The sequence below is a fragment of the Gopherus evgoodei genome, chromosome 5 (assembly GCF_007399415.2).
Source record: "Gopherus evgoodei ecotype Sinaloan lineage chromosome 5, rGopEvg1_v1.p, whole genome shotgun sequence".
NCBI classification, from domain to species: domain Eukaryota; kingdom Metazoa; phylum Chordata; order Testudines; family Testudinidae; genus Gopherus; species Gopherus evgoodei.
Window position 1 is genome coordinate 70,668,461 of NC_044326.1, and position 20,119 is coordinate 70,688,579.

General features: G+C 40.9%; 1 protein-coding gene across 1 annotated transcript; it reads left to right on the forward strand.

Annotated features, from left to right (window-relative positions):
- Positions 1-1,426: 1,426 nt before the first annotated feature.
- SCRG1 (stimulator of chondrogenesis 1) lies at positions 1,427-17,790 on the forward strand. Its single transcript, XM_030563154.1, has 3 exons — positions 1,427-1,504; positions 14,638-14,908; positions 16,867-17,790. The coding sequence occupies exons 2-3, from the start codon at positions 14,664-14,666 to the stop codon at positions 16,922-16,924; spliced, it is 303 nt and encodes a 100-aa protein (XP_030419014.1). The 5' UTR covers positions 1,427-1,504; positions 14,638-14,663; the 3' UTR covers positions 16,925-17,790.
- The last annotated feature ends 2,329 nt before the right edge of the window (positions 17,791-20,119 follow it).

A 20,119-nucleotide genomic window follows, 5' to 3' on the forward strand; every position in this document is an offset into this window, starting at 1 on the left:
CTGTTGATTTATAGCAATGTAAGGGAGAGTCAGGTCCATAACATCTCACTGCATTAAAAAGAGACAGGTTGGTGCATGCTACATTTGCTGACACTAGCAGAGCACTGGGAGGGTAGCCTCAAATAGAGTGCATTACAATAATCTAGTTTAGTGGCATCGAACACTGTGATGAGCTCCACATCAGAAAATAAAAGAAATGTTGTAACCTCTGGGCTAGTAGTAGATGAAGAAAACCCACTGACACCTAAAGCTCAAAAACAATACTAGAGCTAAAATGGAAAGACTAAAACATGAAATGGCTAAGGTGGATTAGAAACCTTTAGCAGAAGGCACACTCATACCTGCCTGTGAGCACCAATTCCATCTTATCTACCCTAAGCTGACACCCAGCCAGCGTCAAACAGCTAGAAGACAGAAATTACAGTGGCAGGATTTGATGAAACCACAAAGAAGAGCCAAGATGTCCATAGAAGCTGATTTGGGACTAGAATACAGGAGTCTTGACTTAAAGCTAGAAATCTATTCCCTAAATTAGTTATTATTAGATGATAACGTAAATTGTATGTAAATCTCTTTCCATTTAAATTAACTACTCACCTGAATACCTCAATTAAAGGGTTTTAAGGGCACCATTGCACTATTCCACAATATGCTTTTCTGAAATATTGGCTAAGTAGTTGTTTCACCATTACGATGTGATTAAATGTTTTGCCAGTAGCAAACTCAATACAATGAAGGTGTGGCAGTGCATCTATTACCAAAAATCCAGTTAAAATAATTACCACGGTTCTCAGTCAGTTCAATTTCAGAACAAACAGAACTCTGAAGTCAAAGGATGACCCAAGCTATTTCATGTGAACGTTGCATAGGTTTCCATTGCTGGGTATTCCTGCCTCATCATCAGTGCTGTTTATGAAACTTCTCCCAGAGGGAATTTTTATGACACAATGAGAGAAACAAGAGAAGGGCAACTAGAAAATATGCTAGGACAATGCATTCGTTCACCAAACTACGCTCTCCTACCAATCCAGATGATCTTGGCAGCTTCGCTCACCCCACCTCTCTATACACTCTCTCTCTCTCTCTCGCTCGCTCTCACTTACTTACTTTTCCAATCATACTTTACTATCACAGAGAGGAAAAACACTTTCCAAGAAGTATTTTTTTTCCTGCAGGTATTTTACTCCCTGAGGAGGCTTCCTCTCTTTGAATCCTGTATGGACTAGTTGTTTCCAGCCGGAAAGGAGCTGTTCATTTCTTTCTTGTCTGGGTTGGAGTTAGCTGAAAGAGGTAGTCCTTGAAGCCCACCCCCGGGTCCCTGGCTGGATAAAAGAGACTGTCACTCACAGACAGGAGCCAGGGCAGACAAAGGGGTATTTGTACAGCACCTCCCTTCAGCCCTCCCTCTCCTCATCTCCTTTAGCTCCAACTCTCAATTTGTACATTTAAAAGGATACAGCTACCAAGAAAGTGAGAAAGAGAGAGAGAGAAGCAAAAGAGAAAGGTATGTCTTGCTCCTGCAATTATCCTCATTTATTTGTTCCCCTTCATGCTCGTTACAGGATGCAAAGCTAGATAAATTACATAAGATGAATGGCATGTACAGGAGGCACTTTGGGAAGGTTGACATTCACTGTGAGCAAATGATGCGTTGCAGGACAGATGTGAGGAGATAAATCCAGTTTAATTAATTCAGCTAAAGAAAAAAAACAATACTTTTTAACATGTTACTCTTCCTTGTAAAGTTGGATGTTACCACAGTTCATAGTAAGTTTTCCACTATCACCCACTATTTACATGCATTCAACCTTATTGCAAAAACTGGTGGATGTGAAGAGAAGTGTTTTCACAATGAGCTGCTGTCTTTAGGGAAACTAAATGAGTCTTCATGAAAACCCAATTCCTGGAAAGAAACATGGTATTGATGGGTTTTACAAAGAGGTAATTCATTGAATTCATCCTCAGTGGAATAGCTGCGGTCCTTACCATGGTTCACAATGTTCTGACTGTTTAGGCAAAAAAAGTCAGTTTTTTTGTTTCTTGTTTTGTTTTTTTAATTTTGATAAACGCTTCTTCAAACTTCTTTAATTCTAAACCTCACACATATGTCATATATCAAGTGATACCCCAATTCGGCAAATGTTGTTTAATGTTTTCCTATGGCTGCATCTAACAAGTTGCAAATTTGAACAGTAAATGTCATCAGCTCAGCCTTTTGAAGGTATTTTGGACTAGGAAAGTTTGACAGATGACTGCTAAATGATGTGAAGGGAATTTTGTATTTTGAATGGTGTTACTAACAGAGTTACTTTTAAATCTTGAACTGTACACCCATTGTGAAGATATCTAAATATATTATCTGCAGAGTAATAAAACTATTATTGCACTTTGAACTTAATTGATTAGTCTGTTAATGTAGGATATACCTCCTGTATGACTGTAAAGGACCATAAGAAGACAGAGACCCACTTACAATGATGTATCTTTCATTTTCAAAATGAAGCAGCTAGAGACGCTATAGAATTCTTGACAACTATAAATATGTGTACATTTAAAGTTCAGTACATATATAGCTTACACATTTGTTTCCAAATATGAAAGGCCAAGGAACGGATTTAAAGGAAAAGATATTGAACTATATTTTTAGTTTCATTCACTCACACTTTTCCATATTGCTATTGCCTACCTGTAACACTAATGCTCATTACTGACAGCAGCTGCCTGCATGGAACTTACAGCAGTATGAATATTCTCAAGAAACATAGCTCTGTTTGTCTTGGCCATTGAGGCAGAGAATTAAAAAAAAAAAATCTCCCTGTGGATCTAACTATTCCAAAGAATATGCAGTGCCAAATTGCCTGGCAAAACAAAAATTTAGGAACTTCGCTGTTAACTTTAGCAATGATTCCTTACTCATCAGGGGATCTTCCCCTCAAACTGTCTATTTTCCAGTCATACAGAAAACTAAAGCTATTTTTGTGACACTGAAATTGTTTCCCCATCTTAACTTCTTTCACCAATGTCATGTCAAATGCCATCAATGGAGTATTTTATCAAAAAGGACCTATGCAAATGTGGGCAGTTTGCTTCAAATATTTTCAGGAGATTTTATCCCTGTTGGAACTTGAAACTGAATAGGCTTGATAGATTGCACCTATTTGAGCTTGGTGTGATTGACATTGGTGCCTTTTAATAAGGCAGGAAACACAAGTATCACAGAAAGAAAAGTTACTTACTGGTAACTGTTCTTCAGCTCATCTGTGTGACATTTGTTCAGCAGATTTCACTGGCTGGATAGGTATCAATGCAATTTTATCTGCACTTGGTGATGGCAGAGAAAACTTGAGTATCTATATTTTGTAAAATGCACACTCACACACACCCCACATACTTGTTCTCTCTCTCTCTCTCCATCCAGCAACTCTTCCTCAGCTAGGCAACTTTCCACCTTCATGGATATCTCAACAGTACTAGTTTAGTAGCATAAGGAAAGAGCTCATAGCAGTAGCTGGTGAGTCAGAATATATTCCATATATTGCGCTGCATAGAAGCTCCACCAAGCCACTACCTCTCTTCCCTTATCTCCACACAGTAGGAGTGCTATATTGACAAAGCTGTAGTCTCCATGATCTTGGACAGCCTTCAATCTGAAAATAGCCTTTCCTCTAGGACAAATCTTTTTTGAAGGAAGGTCTTTGATTATAAGTTTTATGTAAATTAATATCTGTGAAAATAGAAAGAGCATTTAAAGAGGACACACTTCAGTGCAAGAGAAACAATGGGCAAATGTTTGAATACTAGACATACCAGACAGGTTATAAAATAAATAAAATGAGGGCACTGGCACTGCATGACAATTCTAGTCCACTATTCTGTCTACAGTTGATCAGGATATTATGACCTTTCCTGAATGATGCTGAACTTGTCACAGTTATCCATGTCAGACTCCTCTCTATGCATTATTATAACAAACTGTAAAAGCAGCAAAGAATCCTATGGCACCTTATAGACTAACAGATCTTTTGGAGTGTGAGCTTTCGTGGGTGAATACCCACTTCGTCAGATGCATGTAGTGGAAATTTCCAGGGGCAGGTATATATATATGCAGGCAAGCTAGAGATAATGAGGTAGTTCAATCAGGGAGGATGAGGCCCTGTTCTAGCAGTTGAGGTGTGAAAACCAAGGGAGGAGAAACTGGTTTTGTAATTGGCAAGCCATTCACAATCTTTGTTTAATCCTAAGCTGATGGTGTCAAATTTGCAGATGAACTAAAGCTCAGCAGTTTCTCTTTGAAGTCTGGTCCTGAAGTTTTTTTGCTGCAGGATGGCCACCTTGAGGTCTGCTATAGTGTGGCCAGGGAGGTTGAAGTGTTCTTCTACAGATTTTTGTATATTGCCATTCCTAATATCTGATTTGTGTCCATTTATCCTTTTCCGTAGCGACTGTCCAGTTTGGCCAATGTACATAGCAGAGGGGCATTGCTGGCATATGATAGCGTATATTACATTGGTGGAGGTGCAGGTGAATGAACCGGTGATGGTGTGGCTGATCTGGTTAGGTCCTGTGATGGTGTCGCTGGGGTAGATATGTGGGCAGAGTTGGCATCGAGGTTTGTTGCATGGATTGGTTCCTGAGCTGGAATTACTATGGTGCAGTGTGCAGTTACTGGTGAGAATATGTTTCAGGTTGGCAGGTTGCCTGTGGGCAAGGACTAGCCTGCCATCCAAGGCCTGTGAAAGTGTGGGATCATTGTCCAGGATGGGTTGTAGATCCTTGATGATGCGTTGGAGAGGTTTTAGCTGGGGACTGTATGTGATGACCAGTGGAGTCCTGTTGGTTTCTTTCTTGGGTTTGTCTTGCAGTGGGAGGCTTCTGGGTACACCTCTGGGTCTGTTGATCTGTTTCCTTATTTCCTCATGCGGGTATTGTAGTTTTGAGAATGCTTGGTGGAGATTTTGTAGGTGTTGGTCTCTGTCTGAGGGGTTAGAGCAGATGCGGTTGTAGCTCAGTGCTTGGCTGTAGACAATGAGTCGTGTGATGTGCCCGGGATGGAAGCTGGAGGCATGAAGGTAGGTATAGCGGTCGGTAGGTTTTCGGGATAGAGTGGTGGTAATGTGCCCATCACTTATTTGCACCGTGGTGTCTAGGAAGTGGACCTCCCGTGTAGATTGGTCCAGGCTGAGGTTGATGGTGGGGTGGAAGCTGTTGAAATCGTGGTGGAATTTTTCCAGAGACTCCTTCCCATGGGTCCAGATGATGAAGATGTCATCAACGTAGCATAGGTAGAGAAGGGGCGTGAGTGGACGAGAGCTGAGGAAGCGTTGTTCCAGGTCGGCCATAAAAATATTGGCATATTGTGGGGCCATGCAGGTGCCCATAGCAGTTGATCTAGAGATATATATTATCATCAAATTTGAAATAGTTGTGTGTGAGGATAAAGGCACAGAGCTCAGCAGCCAGTTGTGCTGTGGCATCATCAGGGATACTGTTCCTCACAGCTTGTATTCCATCTGTGTGTGGGATGTTCGTGTAGAGAGCCTCTACATTCATGGTGGCTAGGATGGTGCTTTCTGGAAGGTCACCAATGCATTGTAGTTTCCTCAGGAAATTGGTGGTGTCACGGAGATAGCTGGGAGTGCTGGTGGCATAGGGTCTGAGTAGAGAGTCCACATATCCAGACAGTCCTTCAGTGAGAGTGCCAATGCCCGAGATGATGGGGTATCCAGGATTTCCAGGTTTGTGGATCTTGGGTAGTAGATAGAATAACCCTGGTCGGGGCTCTAAGGGTATGTTGATTTGTTCCGGTGTTAGTGTAGGGAGTGTCCTGAGTAGATGTTGCAGTTTCTTAGTGTATTCCTCAGTGGGATCTGAGGGAAGTGGCCTGTAGAATTTGGTGTTGGAGAGTTGTCTGGCAGCCTCCTTTTGGTAGTCAGACCTGTTCATGATGACAATAGCACCTCCTTTATCAGCCTCTTTGATGATAATGTCTGGGTGGTTTCTGAGGCTGTGGACAACATTGCGTTCTGCATGACTTAGGTTATGAGGCAAGTGATGTTGTTTTTCCACAATTTCTGCCTGTGCACGTAGGCGGAAGCATTCAATGTAGAGGCCCAGACTGTCATTTCGACCCTCAGGAGGAGTCCATGTGGAGTTCTTCTTCTTGTGCTGTTGGTGGGAGGGTACCTGTGTATCAGTGCGCTGTTCAGTTTTATCCTGAAAGTATTCTTTGAGTCGGAGATGGCAAAAGTAGGCTTTCAGATCGCCGCAGAACTGTATCATGTTTGTGGGGGTGACAGGGCAGAAAGAGAGTCCCCGAGATAGGACAGACTTTTCTTCTGGGTTGAGTGTGTAGTTGGATAGATTGACAATATTGCTGGGTGGGTTGGGGGTACCACGGTTGTGGCCCAATGAGGCAGGTAGGAGTTTAGACAGCTTACAGTCCTTTTTCCTTTGTAGAGAGTTGAAGTGAGTAATGTAGATCTCCTGTTTTATTTTAGCGAAGTCCGTTTGTATGGAAGTTTGGTTATTGATGAGAGTGTCCAGGTTGGAGAGCTCTTTTTTGATGTTTTCCTGTTTGCTGTATAGGATGCTATGTACATCGGCCAAACTGGACAGTCGCTACAGAAAAGGATAAATGGACACAAATCAGATATTAGGAATGGCAATATACAAAAACCTATAGGAGAACATTTCAACCTCCCTGGTTACACTATAGCAGACCTTAAGGTGGCCATCCTGCAGCAAAAAAACTTCAGGACCAGACTTCAAAGAGAAACTGCTGAGCTTCAGTTCATCTGCAAATTTGACACCATCAGCTCAGGATTAAACAAAGACTGTGAATGGCTTGCCAATTACAAAACCAGTTTCTCTTCCCTTGGTTTTCACACCTCAACTGCTAGAACAGGGCCTCATCCTCCCTGATTGAACTACCTCATTATCTCTAGCTTGCCTGCATATATATATACCTGCCCCTGGAAATTTCCACTACATGCATCTGACGAAATGGGTATTCACCCACGAAAGCTCACGCTCCAAAACGTCTGTTAGTCTATAAGGTGCCACAGGATTCTTTGCTGCTTTTACAGATCCAAACTAACACGGCTACCCCTCTGATATATAACAAACTTTAAGGGATGGCTTTGTAGGCCATTAGCTGATTCAGGCCCTCCCACACACTTCTGCTTTATAATCTGAACAGGCTGCCCATTCAATTCTGCAATTCAAGATGTAGTTATCTTTGAAATTTTAAAAGACCTGGGACCAATTTACCTGAGACCTCTTGCCATGTGTCCTGTGGCAGTTGAGAGACAGTAAAGCATTCTTGATACCCATACCTGGAAGTGTGAGCTAACTCTCCAGGATCAGCAACAGGGTATTTTCAGCTGACGTCCTCGGCCTTTGGAATCTGCTATCTTTAGCAGTCTAGCGACAGAGTCTGACAGAGTTTAGGACCCAGCATAAGGATTTCTTTAATAAGTTAGTCATACTTTTAATGGAGCTATAAAATACATTGTTTTTGAGTTGCACGCTGTCATAAGGGCCTAATTTTCACTCAGGATTTGGTCTAACTCCTCTTGCTGCAGGGGCAATTTTGCACAACATATAGCAGACTTATGTACCTGACTTACAGTAGAGTGACCAAACAGCAAGTGTGAAAAATCAGGACGGGAGTGGAGAGTAATAGGAGCCTATTTAAGAAAAAGACCCAAAAATCAGGACTGTCCCTTAAAAACAGGACATCTGGTCACCCTAGACTTACAAACACACATAGTTCAATAGTTAAATATCTATTTGTGCCTGCAATTTATAACAGATACAAAACATGGCACAACTAGTTACATTGGGCCTAGAAAAACAGAGGCCAACTCTGAAAATCAGGTCCCATATTTTTTTAGGTGTAGTATCATGCACCATCATCACCTTTAACTCTTTTTTCTTTTATGAAATGCTTAAATTATATAGTCAATGGAAAAAAAACAACTTGTACTACTTTGAGACTGCCCTTCTTGTTAACCAGGGTAGACTGTGTCCACACCTGTCCTCCTTAGACTATAAACTCATTTAAGCAGGATTCACTTATGTACTGTTTAGTGCTGGGGAAACTGATTTAGAATAAGAACTGTCCTACAAACATACACCATACTTGAGTCCAAAATCTAACTTTAGGCAAAGATGGCTTGATGTTTACCTTATTTGAAGGAAAGGGGAATTTATTATTTGGCACATTGTATTATTTTCACTAGTTCTAGCCAATCTTTTAAATATTAGACATGCTCCCTGAGGTCTAATGAGCACATTTTATAAATTAAAAGAATAATTAAGGTGAGTTACTCATTAAGATAAACGTGCATGCAAAATTTCATGTAAACCAGAAAAATAGTTCATTGAATTTCACAACTGAAACAAAGATAAATAAGCATTTGCTTTTATTTTAACTAAGCATACCTGTAGCGGGGTGGTCACCCCGCTCATGCCCTGAAGGGCTTAAAACAGCCCTAGCAGAGGGCTGGGATGGGGGAAAAGGCTAGGCTGATTGGGGGAAAGCAGCCACAGGTGGGGACACGCCCCAATCAGGCCATGGCTGGCCCTATAAGAGGGATGAGGGCCAGAAACTGGGGAGAAAAAACACGTTCTCTCTCTAGCCTCTTGAAACAGAAGGATCTGGCTGCCTGGGAAGCTGAGGCAGGTACTTAGTGTGGAGCAGTGCTGGGGAAGGGCAGCAGGAACTGGGGAGCTCCAGCCTAGCAAAACCCCAGGCTGCAGGCCTAGTTAAAGGCCTACAAAAGGTACTAGGGCTGCAGAGTTGCAGCCCAGAGATAGGCAGAGGCAGCTGGTCCAACCCCCCTTGCCAATGATGAGTGGTTTACAGACTGCAGTCTGCCCCAGGGAGCAGGGGCTAGATGATGGCTGGCAGTAGCTACTGAGGCGAGGTGGGGATAAAGCGTGGGGATTCCCCTGGGAGGGGAGACCCAGACAGAGGAGGTACTGTGGTTGGCAGAACCCCTGGACAAAGGGACCGGAATCTGGGAGGGACATGGGGCCAGCAGCAGGCAAGCCATCAGCCGGTAGGTGTTCCGGAGTTGGAAAAGAGCTAATTCCCTGGACAACCAGCAGGAGGGACAGCGCTGCTGAATCATCGCCCTGCCACAGTACCCATAGCAAAACGTATAAACCAATTTTTTTTATACATAATGTTAGCATAAGCATGTAAGTTTGTGTAAAAGACCAGAATAATGAGGTGCCCATGATGAGTAGCAAACTAATAATGTCAGTTTTATCCCTATAATGTTCGTGCTTTTTCTAAATGGGCTTAAGTCTCCAGAAACTGATTTTCTTAGGCAGTTATCTTTGATGTTTTGTGCAGATAATTTGTCAAAATGGCTGAAGGACTGGAAGAGCAGCAGGGTGGAAATATCAATGTAACTGTCTATGAAAATTAATTGAATCAAGAACGTGGTAAAGCAGTATGTGTGTCCGACAATGTTTTGTGTTTTAACATATGGTCCTTCTCTGAAAAGTGACTGTAAAAAAATGGCGTGGCAGGGTTACATGTTTAAGTGATTTCCATATCAAGCATGCTTAGTTTACAAAAGACTTCCCCTCCCCCACTTGCCTGCTATCAATCCTGCAACCTCGACCTGAGATCTGGGAGTCAAAATGGGATTTTTCTTTGATCATCATCATCATCATCCATTATAAATATTCTATTCTATTCAAATTGCATCCCCATTCCTCCCACAGTATTCAGGTTATGCATTCAATTCTCCAGCTTAGGGTGACCAGACAGCAAATGTGAAAAATTGGGATGGGGTGGGGAGTAATAGGAACCTATATAAGAAAAAGACCCAAAAATAGGACTGTCCCTATAAAATCAGGACATCTGGTCTCCCTACTCCAGCTACACAAGAAAGCCTAGAATCCAGCTCATAGTCTCTTAGCTGAGTTGGGTCTATAATGTTAAGACCAAAAAGCAACTAAATCCTATTTGACTGTAGAGCAGCTATAAGTAGGAATACATACAAAAATACAAATACAAATAAATACATATCTGTTGAATGAAAAGATGCAGTATTTGTCTAGGCTGGTTATCAGAGTAGAGCAACTCTTTGAATCTAGAGAGGGATTGGAATCTTTGTATCAAGCTAAAAGAAATGTAAACAAACATTGTCCCTCTACCCTTGAATATTCTGCTGCTAAAACCAAGCTGAGAAACAGCTCAGATCCTGGCCTAATTTATACATGAATGCAAGTTGGATGCTCTTCTCCAACACCCTCTGAGTAACACATTCAACAGTCTGTTTCATGGAAGTGCTGGATTAGAATAGCAGGCAGTGTTGGAAGTCAGGACAGAGGTGCACTGTTAATGCTGTGAAGAGCCTGAACTCCCACTGCTATGCTTGGCCCTTCACTTTCTTGAAAAGTAAAACCAGTCATGTCCAGAAGTCTGCACTTGGACTAAGGGTTTGGCTACACTTGCAGCTGTACAGCGCTGGGAGTTAAAGCTGTCTTTGAGTAGGGAAAGCGCTGCAGTGTGGCCACCCTGACAGCTACTAGCGCACTGTCGTGGCCACATTTGCAGCGGTGCTGGGAGTGGTGCATTATGGGCAGCTATCCCAGCGTTCAAGTGGCTGCAACGTGCTTTTCAAAAGAGGGGGGTGGGGTGGAGTGGAGTGTGACAGGGAGCGTGGGGGAGAGAGAGAGAGAGAGAGAGAGAGGGAGGATTTTTGGAGCTGACACTGTGTCAGCTCCCTGCCTTGCAAGTTCCGATCCCTTCCCCCATCCCCTCTCATTCACTAAATGCAAACAGCCTTCTTTGGTTTTTTCCCCTCACAGACCAGATGAGCAGCTGCTCTGAAGCGGACCCCCCCCCCACTGCCCACTGTGCTGCTTCTCTCCTCAAGCAAACACTAGCTGTGGACATTCCAAAGGGATTCCCCTGCCTGCCTCATTCACAGCAAACAGGAGATGTGTTTGTTTTTTAGATAAGCAGCCCCGGGAGCCCCGAGTTCACAACAAAACAAACAGAGGCATCACAACAAAACAAAGTGTTATCTTTCCTTAAAAGCATTATGGGAAGGTTCCGGAGGTCAGTTACAGCATAGTAAGATTAATCACTGTTTACACTGGCACTCCAGCGCTGCAACAGCAGTGCTGTTCTCTTTATTCCTCTCTTCGAGGTGGAGTACATGCAGCGCTGTAGCCAGGGCGATACAGCCCTGTATGTGCCTTGCCAATGTGGACGGGGAGTGAGTTACAGTGCTGGAAAGCCACCACCAGTGCTGTAACTCTGAAGTGTAGCCAAGGCCTAAGTCAACAAAATTCCTGTTCCCCTTCTGCACTTAGGACGGAAGAATTCCAATCATTGCTCCAGGCTGGGAACAGACTGGCTAAGTGGCAGTTCAGTAGAAAAGGACCTGGGGATTACAGTGGAAAAGAAGCTAGATATGAGTCAGCAGAGTGCCTTTGTTGCCAAGAAGGCTAATGGCATATTGGACTTCATTAGTAGGAGCATTAACAGCAGATCGAGGGAAGTGATTATTCCCTTCTATTTGGCACTGGTGAGGCCACAGCTGGAGTAGTGTGTCCAGTTTTGGGACCCCTACTACAGAAAGGATGTGGACAAATTGGAGAGAGTCCAGTGGAGGGCAACGAAAATAATTAAGGAGCTGGGGCACATGACTTATGACGGAGGCTGAGGGAACTGGGCTTATTTAGTCTGCAGAAGAGAAGCATGAAGGGGGATTTGATAGCAGCCATCAACTACCTGAAGGGGGGTTTCAAAGAGGATGGAGCTAGGCTGTTTGCAGTGGTGGCAGATGACGAACAAGGAGCAATGGTCAGGCCCTCTCAGAGGTCCAGAGAGGCCCAGGCTACTTCCAGCTTTTGAGGCCCCTAGTCATAATAAAAATAAAAAATGATGACACATGAAAACAAAATAGAGCACCAAAAAAAGAGAGACATAATCTGAATATTTTTTTATTTAACAAGTACTTTTCTAGCCTCTCTCTGTGCAACTGCACTAATTATTGAAGAAAAATCTAACTTTCATGCAATGTCACAGTTGATATTAAGCATGGAGAACCCATTCAAACGCTCTTGTCCCGTAGATAAACAGTGATAGTTCTTCATCTGCTTCAACATGTTGAAGTTGTGTTCACCAGGCAAACTGACAAAAGTATGCAATGCAATTGTGATAATAGGAAACACCTCAGAGAGTCCTAGTTCAATTCCTTTGGCTTGCAATCTAATTTAAAGTTAATGGAATATATTTGTTTGAAGAAGATGACCTTGTCACTGAGTTCTTTTGAGATTTCTTTGTTGTACTGTTGCTGAAATTGTTCAGCTGCAGAAAGTAGATCTTCATTATTCAGTCTGTTGAACTGCAAAAGAAACCCAAAAAAGTACAAATTACTCACAGTTACTCAAATTGACAAATAAGACTTGAGTGAGTAGAATCAATGATAACAAGGAAGACACTGACCCTATAATGCTGCTCGGCATCAGATTCAGTAGGTAAGTAGCAACTGGTGGAGAACTCAGCTGAAATGCCAATATTCTGTGCTACTAATTTGGACTCAGTCAGGATCGCATCCTATTGTCCACGAATCTGTTGACTGTCATTGATAAGACTTTCAGTGTTATCCGTCTCAACATCAAGTGTAGTATTGCGTACTTCAAATATCAGATTAGTTTGGTGGATCATTTTAAATAGCTTCATCCACAAAGATGACATCAGAATGCATTCAGATTTGGACGTGTGCTTCTGAATAGACTGAAATTCAGTTCGAGCCTGTGCAGTGAGATTCACACAAATGCTGTATGGTACACAAATGCTGAAAAGATTTAAAAAGAAGGAATACTAATTAAGAACACAAAATGAAACAAACAGTCAGACAGGTTATTATCGTTATCACTGAATCAAAACTCAAGCACACAAATTATAATATAACAGGCTGAGCTGAAGTCAAAGGGATGACATTTTTATAAACACAGACATGGATACAGACAGAGGGATAATGTCCAAAAATTTCAAACATGTGTCCTCAAGAAACTCACTGTACAAGATAGTCCTCTCAAATTTTCACCTTGAATCTGTGCCTATAGACTCCGAAAGCCTATGATGATAGCCAAGCTACCAACCTAGGGCTCACCAGCCAGTCACCTCTTTTAGCTACCATATGAAGATGATAATGAGGAATTCTCATACATAAATAATTCCTTAGTCAACTAGACATAAACTATAAAGATACTAAATGTAATAGTTCTCTACATTTCAACATGCACTTGATCCAGCATCAGCCATTAATAGTGGTTTGTTTATATAATCAGCTGATCTGAGAGGACATGTTCATCACAGTCTAATCTTGTGCCATCAGAACCAATATATTTTTATTAGTACTTATGAACATTTTTAAACACTTTAATATAGACTCATAGACTCATAGACTCATAGGTCAGAAGGGACCAATCTGATCATCTAGTCTGACCTCCTGCACACGGCAGGCCACAGAACCCCACCCATCCAATTTTATAACAACCCCTAACCCAGGACAGAGTTATTGAAATCCTCAAAATTGGTTTGAAGACCTCAAGCTGCAGAGAAACCACCAAAATCTATATCACAGTTAACAAAAAAAATTGTCTTTTACCAAATCACATCTCTTATTTGCTTAAATTTGCAGCGCTAAGCTGAGAGAGTCACATTTTGGTCCAATAGGGACGTGCATAAAAACAAGTTGTGAAAACTTATCAAATGCCAAAAAATTAACAAAGGTCTACATTTGAGGCCCTCTTTGAGCTTGAGGCCCAGGCCAGATGGCCCTCCACCCCCACCCCCCAATTGGCCCAGGCAATGGTCTCGTTGCAGTGGTGGAGGTCTAGGTTGGACATTAGGAAAAACTATTTCACTAGGAGGGTGGTGAAGCACTGGGATGGGTTACTAGGGAGGTGGTGGAATCTCCATCCTTAGAGGTTTTTAAGGGCCAGCTTGACAAAGCCCTGGCTGGGATGATTTAGTTGGGGTTGGGGTTGGTCTGCTTTGAACAGGGGACTGGACTAGATGACCTCCTGAGGTCTCTTCCAATCCTAATCTTCTATGATTATAATACATTAGTAGGTCATGCTAGCATGTAATTTCTACCAAATTTGGGAGACATAGGATGAAACAACTTCAGTAGAGTCATCATAATTTTGTAATGATTTAAAAGAGCCAAAAAGCATCAAGAAACTGGGGAAATGTATCTGAACATTTCCACACTGCTTTGTTAATGTTATTATGCTCCAAACATATACAACTACATGAAAGTAGACATTCATACCAGTGAGCTGGTCAAATTCTCTCAAAGCAATTTCCTGAAGGAGAAAAGCTAAAAAAACATCAAAACTGCCAGCAATAAAAGGCTCTATTATTGAGAAATAAGAATAGGGTGCAGAGAGGGCAGTGAAAGTTAACTCCGCAACGGTGAAGTAGCAATACCTTCTATCTCCTGGGAAATAATCCTCTCCAGCACAGTGGTCCAACTCCCAAAAATCCTCAGGATAAATTGGATGGAAGCTAGAGAAATGAGTTAATCAACCTGCACAAAAACTGATCTATTCAGCATTAATACATGTCTAATGTGCCTCTTTTCTCATTAGCACTCCTGCCAAAAGCAAGCTTTGGAATGATGAAAATGAAGATTCTATCAGCTCTTGTTTTGCTGAGCATGCTGCTTGGTACTAACATGATGCCTTTCAGTCGACTTTCTTGTTACAAGAAAGTGCTAAAAGATCGCAACTGTCACAGCATCCCAGAAGGCGTGGCCAGTCTTCAAGGCATTGATGGAAATCTTCAAGACCACTTCTGGGAAGGGAAAAGCTGTGAGGTGATCTGTTACTGCAATTTTAGTGAATTGCTCTGCTGCCCAAAGTAAGGCAACTTTCTGTTACACAGAATTTTACATATTTCTATGGATATAACAAGTGCTCATTACATTTCACTGTAGTATGGACTACTGCTTAAGGGACCAGCTTTCCTTTCAAATAAATGAAATATTTTATCAAGCTTAGAAGTTAGACCAAGACTTGGCCATTTTTCTTATAATTTCATTTGCTTTTTTAAAGTAAAGGGGAAGATTGACATTGTGTTTGCTTAAAGTATTAAATCACACATCCCACTACAGACCTGATGTAACATTATTTACTTCAGTGAGTTTATAGTAGGCTGAATTTTGTCCCTTGTTCTTTACTTAATTGACCCAGGACATATAAAAATTAGGCTCTTTGAACTAATCCCTTGATTTTTCAGCCAATAATTTCAGTACCCATTAGTGAAGACCAGTTTTTCAAAAAAGATGAGAAAGACCTAAGGTTCTTGCTGCATGGCAAAATATGTCATTGCCTCTCTATATTAGTGGGTGCAGATATTTCATCTAAATAAGTTGAACTACTGTAAAAGAGACATTTACAATAAAAAGTCTGCAGAAAAGTGAATGGGGAAAAAAACTGAATTGAAAAGGATTCAGAATTCACCTAAAAAACCCAACATTTCCCCCACCTCTATTTGTAGTGTCATAGACCATGTTGTACATTAACAGTGAAGGATAGTGACAAATACTCTCAATGTTCATTAGCAGAGTTTGTTGGAAAAACTTTAGTGCAACAATTCAGTCAAAATCTAAATGATTTGTAAAATCATGTCAATTTCCCCAAAACTTCATTTCAGGGAAAAATTCTGAAAATTTCCAAACATGCTGCTTCACCATTTTTGGAATGAAACATTTTATTTTTTTTTTGTTTGTTTTGAAATTACTTTGTTTCAAAATCTTTATTTTTTATACTATATAATAAAAATTTAAAAAGCCAAAATGGAAACAATTTTCCCCCTGAATTTTCTTTTGGGAGAATGTCACAGTTTTCAGACTGCCCCCCCCTCCCCAATTTTGAATGAAGCCAAATTTCAAAGTCCTTTTTTACACAGAATTTCCATCCTCCACTCAACTCTATTCATTAGGTTTATAATGGCATATTTTCCCTTACACTACCCGTACCCAATTTCATTGCTTTGTAAGAGTACTTCCTAACAAATATTTATTTCATTCAACGTTAAAGACCATACCCTTTGCTCCAGGTGCTCTAAGATAACTAAAACCTACAAAGAATAAAATCATATTAGCCTGTCCTTACTATGCCACAGTAACCTGGATGATCCCTGCATTGATCACCTGTATTACTCAAACTCACCCACTCCTGAAATGTCCTGAAGAGGAGCTTTTCAGCATGTCTGAAGGGTTAATTAATCAGGCTATGTGGGAATGAATTCCAAAGTCACTGTGCCAGCAACCCACTTCCTTTTAAACTAGGGGGTATGGTTAATAGCAACTTTCATAAATAAATAAGAGCAACGATTCGTATTTCCCATTCCCTCCAAAATCACTGCAGGTACCTAGATAAGGCACAATATTTGCTTGCTAACTCACAATAAGTCTTCTAAATCTTAGATAAAGAAAGATTTTACTAGACTACAATGCAAAAGATCTCTTTGCATACCACAAAAGACCCTCACCTTGGAGTTCAGTACAAAAGCCTCACTTAACTGTGTATATGCACATTTCCTATGCATTTTTTTTAGAATTTATCTCAATAAAACTGAAATTATGCATTCTAGCCCCACTGTGGTGCTTGGCAGTTTTGCCATTGACTTCACTGGAACTAGGATTTCCACCTGTCAGAAGTTTAGTTTCTGCTGACACTGAAGCTTGTGCACTTCAGGTTTGTATTTAAAAACAAAACAAAGCAACAGCAAAGCAGTTGTAGATGGGTTTCATTTTAGAGTTTCTGATAACTTATGATGACCTTACAACTGAAATACCTGATAATTTCTTTCAGAGATATTTTCTTTGGACCAAAGATCTCTTTTTTGATCCCTTGCAACAATCAATTATGAGCATCACGTGTACCAGTGAGAAGACACACACAGGACTTCACAACAGGAGATAAACAATGTTGTCATAGAAAATCTATTCCTTTCTACAGCATTAGAGTGCAGAGCCTTGCTATACCAAGTAGTATATGTTTCCTTTTCTGTATATAGAAGGAACCATGGTTTGAAGCTTTAATGGTAAAGCTCTCCTTTCTAACTTGGTAGCTACATTAGCTTTCATTAGAAGGATTTAAGAAGGGTTCAGTAAAACCTCCTTAATTCATTGTGCAACCCAGACAGTCTCAAAAAATCTGCTGTTGTCATTCCACCTCTCAAAGATCTAGGGTCAAATTCTCAACTGCTATAAGGCAGTATAGCACCTCACTACACTGTTTTACACTCATTGAAGCCCTTAGCAGCAGTTCACTGTACTGCAGTTTCACATCAATAAGTCTTCATCACTTTAACAAAAAGTAACATTGAAATCGGTGGGAGCTGCTGTGCATTCAGCACTTTTGAAAATCAGGTCACTTATTTAGGTGCCTAAATAAGGTTTGAGGATCCTAACTTTTACATCTATTTTTGAAAATCTTGGTCTAAAAAGCTTGTTAATCCCCCTGAGGTCAATAGCAAGACTCTCACTAGCTGCCATGGAAACAAAATTGAACTCTAAATTCGCAAAATAGTTATCCATAATAGGCCCTTATTTAAACTCCTCTTTGCACTTTTGGTGTTTAGTACACAGCTGCTATAATGTATATATTCAGTAAAACAGCTACTGGTGATGATCCTCATTCAAATACTTTGGAAGACAACAGGCCCTGAATCAGGCCTCGTTTGAACTATAGCGCAACTCAATAGTAACTTAAAATGCTAGTTCCCTATCTTTAATATAGCCTGTCATAAACAGATAGCTAAGGGTTAATGTCTCTTTCACCTGGAGCACCTGACCAGAGGATCAATCAGGAAACCGGATTTTTTCAACTTTGGGTGGAGGGAATTGTGTGTCTGAGGTCTTTGTTTTCTGGCTGCCTGCTTCTCTGAGCTTTGGAGAAGTAGTTATGTTTTCTAATCTTTTGTTTCTAAGTGTAAGGACAAAGAGATCAGATAGTAAGTTATATGGTTTCTTTTCTTTGGTATTTGCATGAATATAAGTGCTGGAGTGCTTTGATTTGTATTCTTTTTGAATAAGGCTGTTTATTCAATATTCTTTTAAGAAATTGCCCTGTATTGTGTCATCTTAATACAGAGAGACCATTTGTATTTTTTCTTTCTTTTTATATAAAGCTTTCTTTTAAGACCTGTTGGAGTTTTCTTTACTTCAGGGAAATTGAGTCTGTACTCACCAGGGAATTGGTGGGAGGAAGAAATCAGGGGAGATCTGTGTGTGTTGAAGTGGCTAGCCTGATTTTGCATTCCCTCTGGGTGAAGAGGAAAGTACTTTTGTTCCAGGACTGGGAACAGAGAGGGGGAGTCACTCTGTTTGGATTCACAGAGCTTGTGTCTGTGTATCTCTCCAGGAGCACCTGGAGGGGGGAAGGGAAAAAGGATTATTTCCCTTTGTTGTGAGACTCAAGGGATTTGGGTCTTGGGGTCCCCAGGGAAGGTTTTTCAGGGGGACCAGAGTGCCCCAAAACACTCTAATTTTTTGGGTGGTGGCAGCAAGTACCAGGTCCAAGCTGGTAGCTAAGCTTGGAGGTTTTCATGCTAACCCCCATATTTTGGACGCTAAGGTCCAGATCTGGGACTAAGGTTATGATATAGCCCTTTAGGAGAAAACAGGTATGTAATTAGACACAGAGACTAGCCTTCTAAGCATGTACACCAATGAAAGCTGTATGCCATAAGTATTAAATGTTTCTTTTTTTTAACATACGGTAATTCCTAGAGCTACAAAGTTAATCAGATGGAAAAGTGTGAAAATATCTACTGCAAAATATGAAACTTCAATATAGCTATCTTGTGCTATTCTTTTTCAATGACACTTTCTGCAGTAGTCATTTTATGTAAGCTACATAGCATTAAAAAAATCACTATTGCCTAACAGACAACCATATTTCACTTACATGACAACTTTGTATCAAATACAAAATATGTTCAGAAACTTTGTCATCTATAATGGTTGGATTATTGTAATCTTGTACCTAGTTGGTCAGAGTGTTTGCTGGACTATATGCAAATGATAATAAATGTGTATTCAGTTAATCATGTATGTATGTTAAGTGACTTGCACCAAATAGTTTCACAATGACCAGCTGCAGGACAGATGCAATTTTTTAGAAAGTCTCAGTTTACCTGTTCCTCATTCACTGGTTTTCCCAGAGCCTGATCAAACTATGCAAAAGAGAAGCTCTGAGCAGAGTCCAGAGCCAAAAAACTGTTAATCTCTGCAGATGCAAATAAGACCTGCTGAAACCTAGGGATTTCTGGAAAGCTTGAAGGCCTTGTCCTGCCATCTATCAGCAAGGTGTGGAGAGACAAGCTGTCTCCTTCCTCTTTCAGGTTCTACCTGAATTACACTATGCTTGCCTCTGCTGCTCACAACTTTCCAAAGAAGTAGCAGCAAAACTGACAATTGTCACCTTCACATTGCCATACAGCATTCTGAATGTGGCAGTAAAATTGACCAGTTCTGTGAAATTCACCAATTTCCTTCTTCTACTGCTGGTTGGGAAAGGCTCTGCAAGCTGCAGATTCAAAAAGACAGCACCACATTCTCTCTCATGCAGGAGGTTATAATTGACACAGTATTAAGAGCCAGAAACAATGTTTTGTTTTTTAAGAGAAGCTTAAGACTGAAAGTTTAGATTCTGTCAAAACTTGGGCTTTTGGCTCCCTCTTGCACCAAGGAAAGTTTCCACTCACCCCTGTCAAGTATCCAAGAGGATATTTCATGCCCTGTCATGTGTAATGTGATTAAGAAGCAATAGAAGCTTAAATACATCCACATTTTGGGCATCCTACTTATTATCTTACTGAATTTAACTTACTCTATTTCCATCAGTAGGATGGTGCCACTCAAGGTAATACTTAGTTTTCAAAGCACTTTACAAACATTACAATGAACGCTCACATTAGAAGAGAAGGTCCATGAGTATGAGTACTGAATTCAGGCAAATAGCTATGTCTGATTGTACAGTGGTGACCGAAGTTTGATCACAAGTGTGAAAATTCATGGGACATTGCAAATGCAAAAGAAATTCCGTGGCTGCTAATTAC

Bases quoted from the DNA above. Each gene is read 5' to 3' on its own strand.
- SCRG1 (XM_030563154.1), top strand. From the start codon at position 14,664: ATGATGAAAATGAAGATTCTATCAGCTCTTGTTTTGCTGAGCATGCTG. The intron at 14,909-16,866 runs GTAAGGCAACTT...AATTTCTTTCAG, and splicing joins GAATTGCTCTGCTGCCCAAA to AGATATTTTCTTTGGACCAA.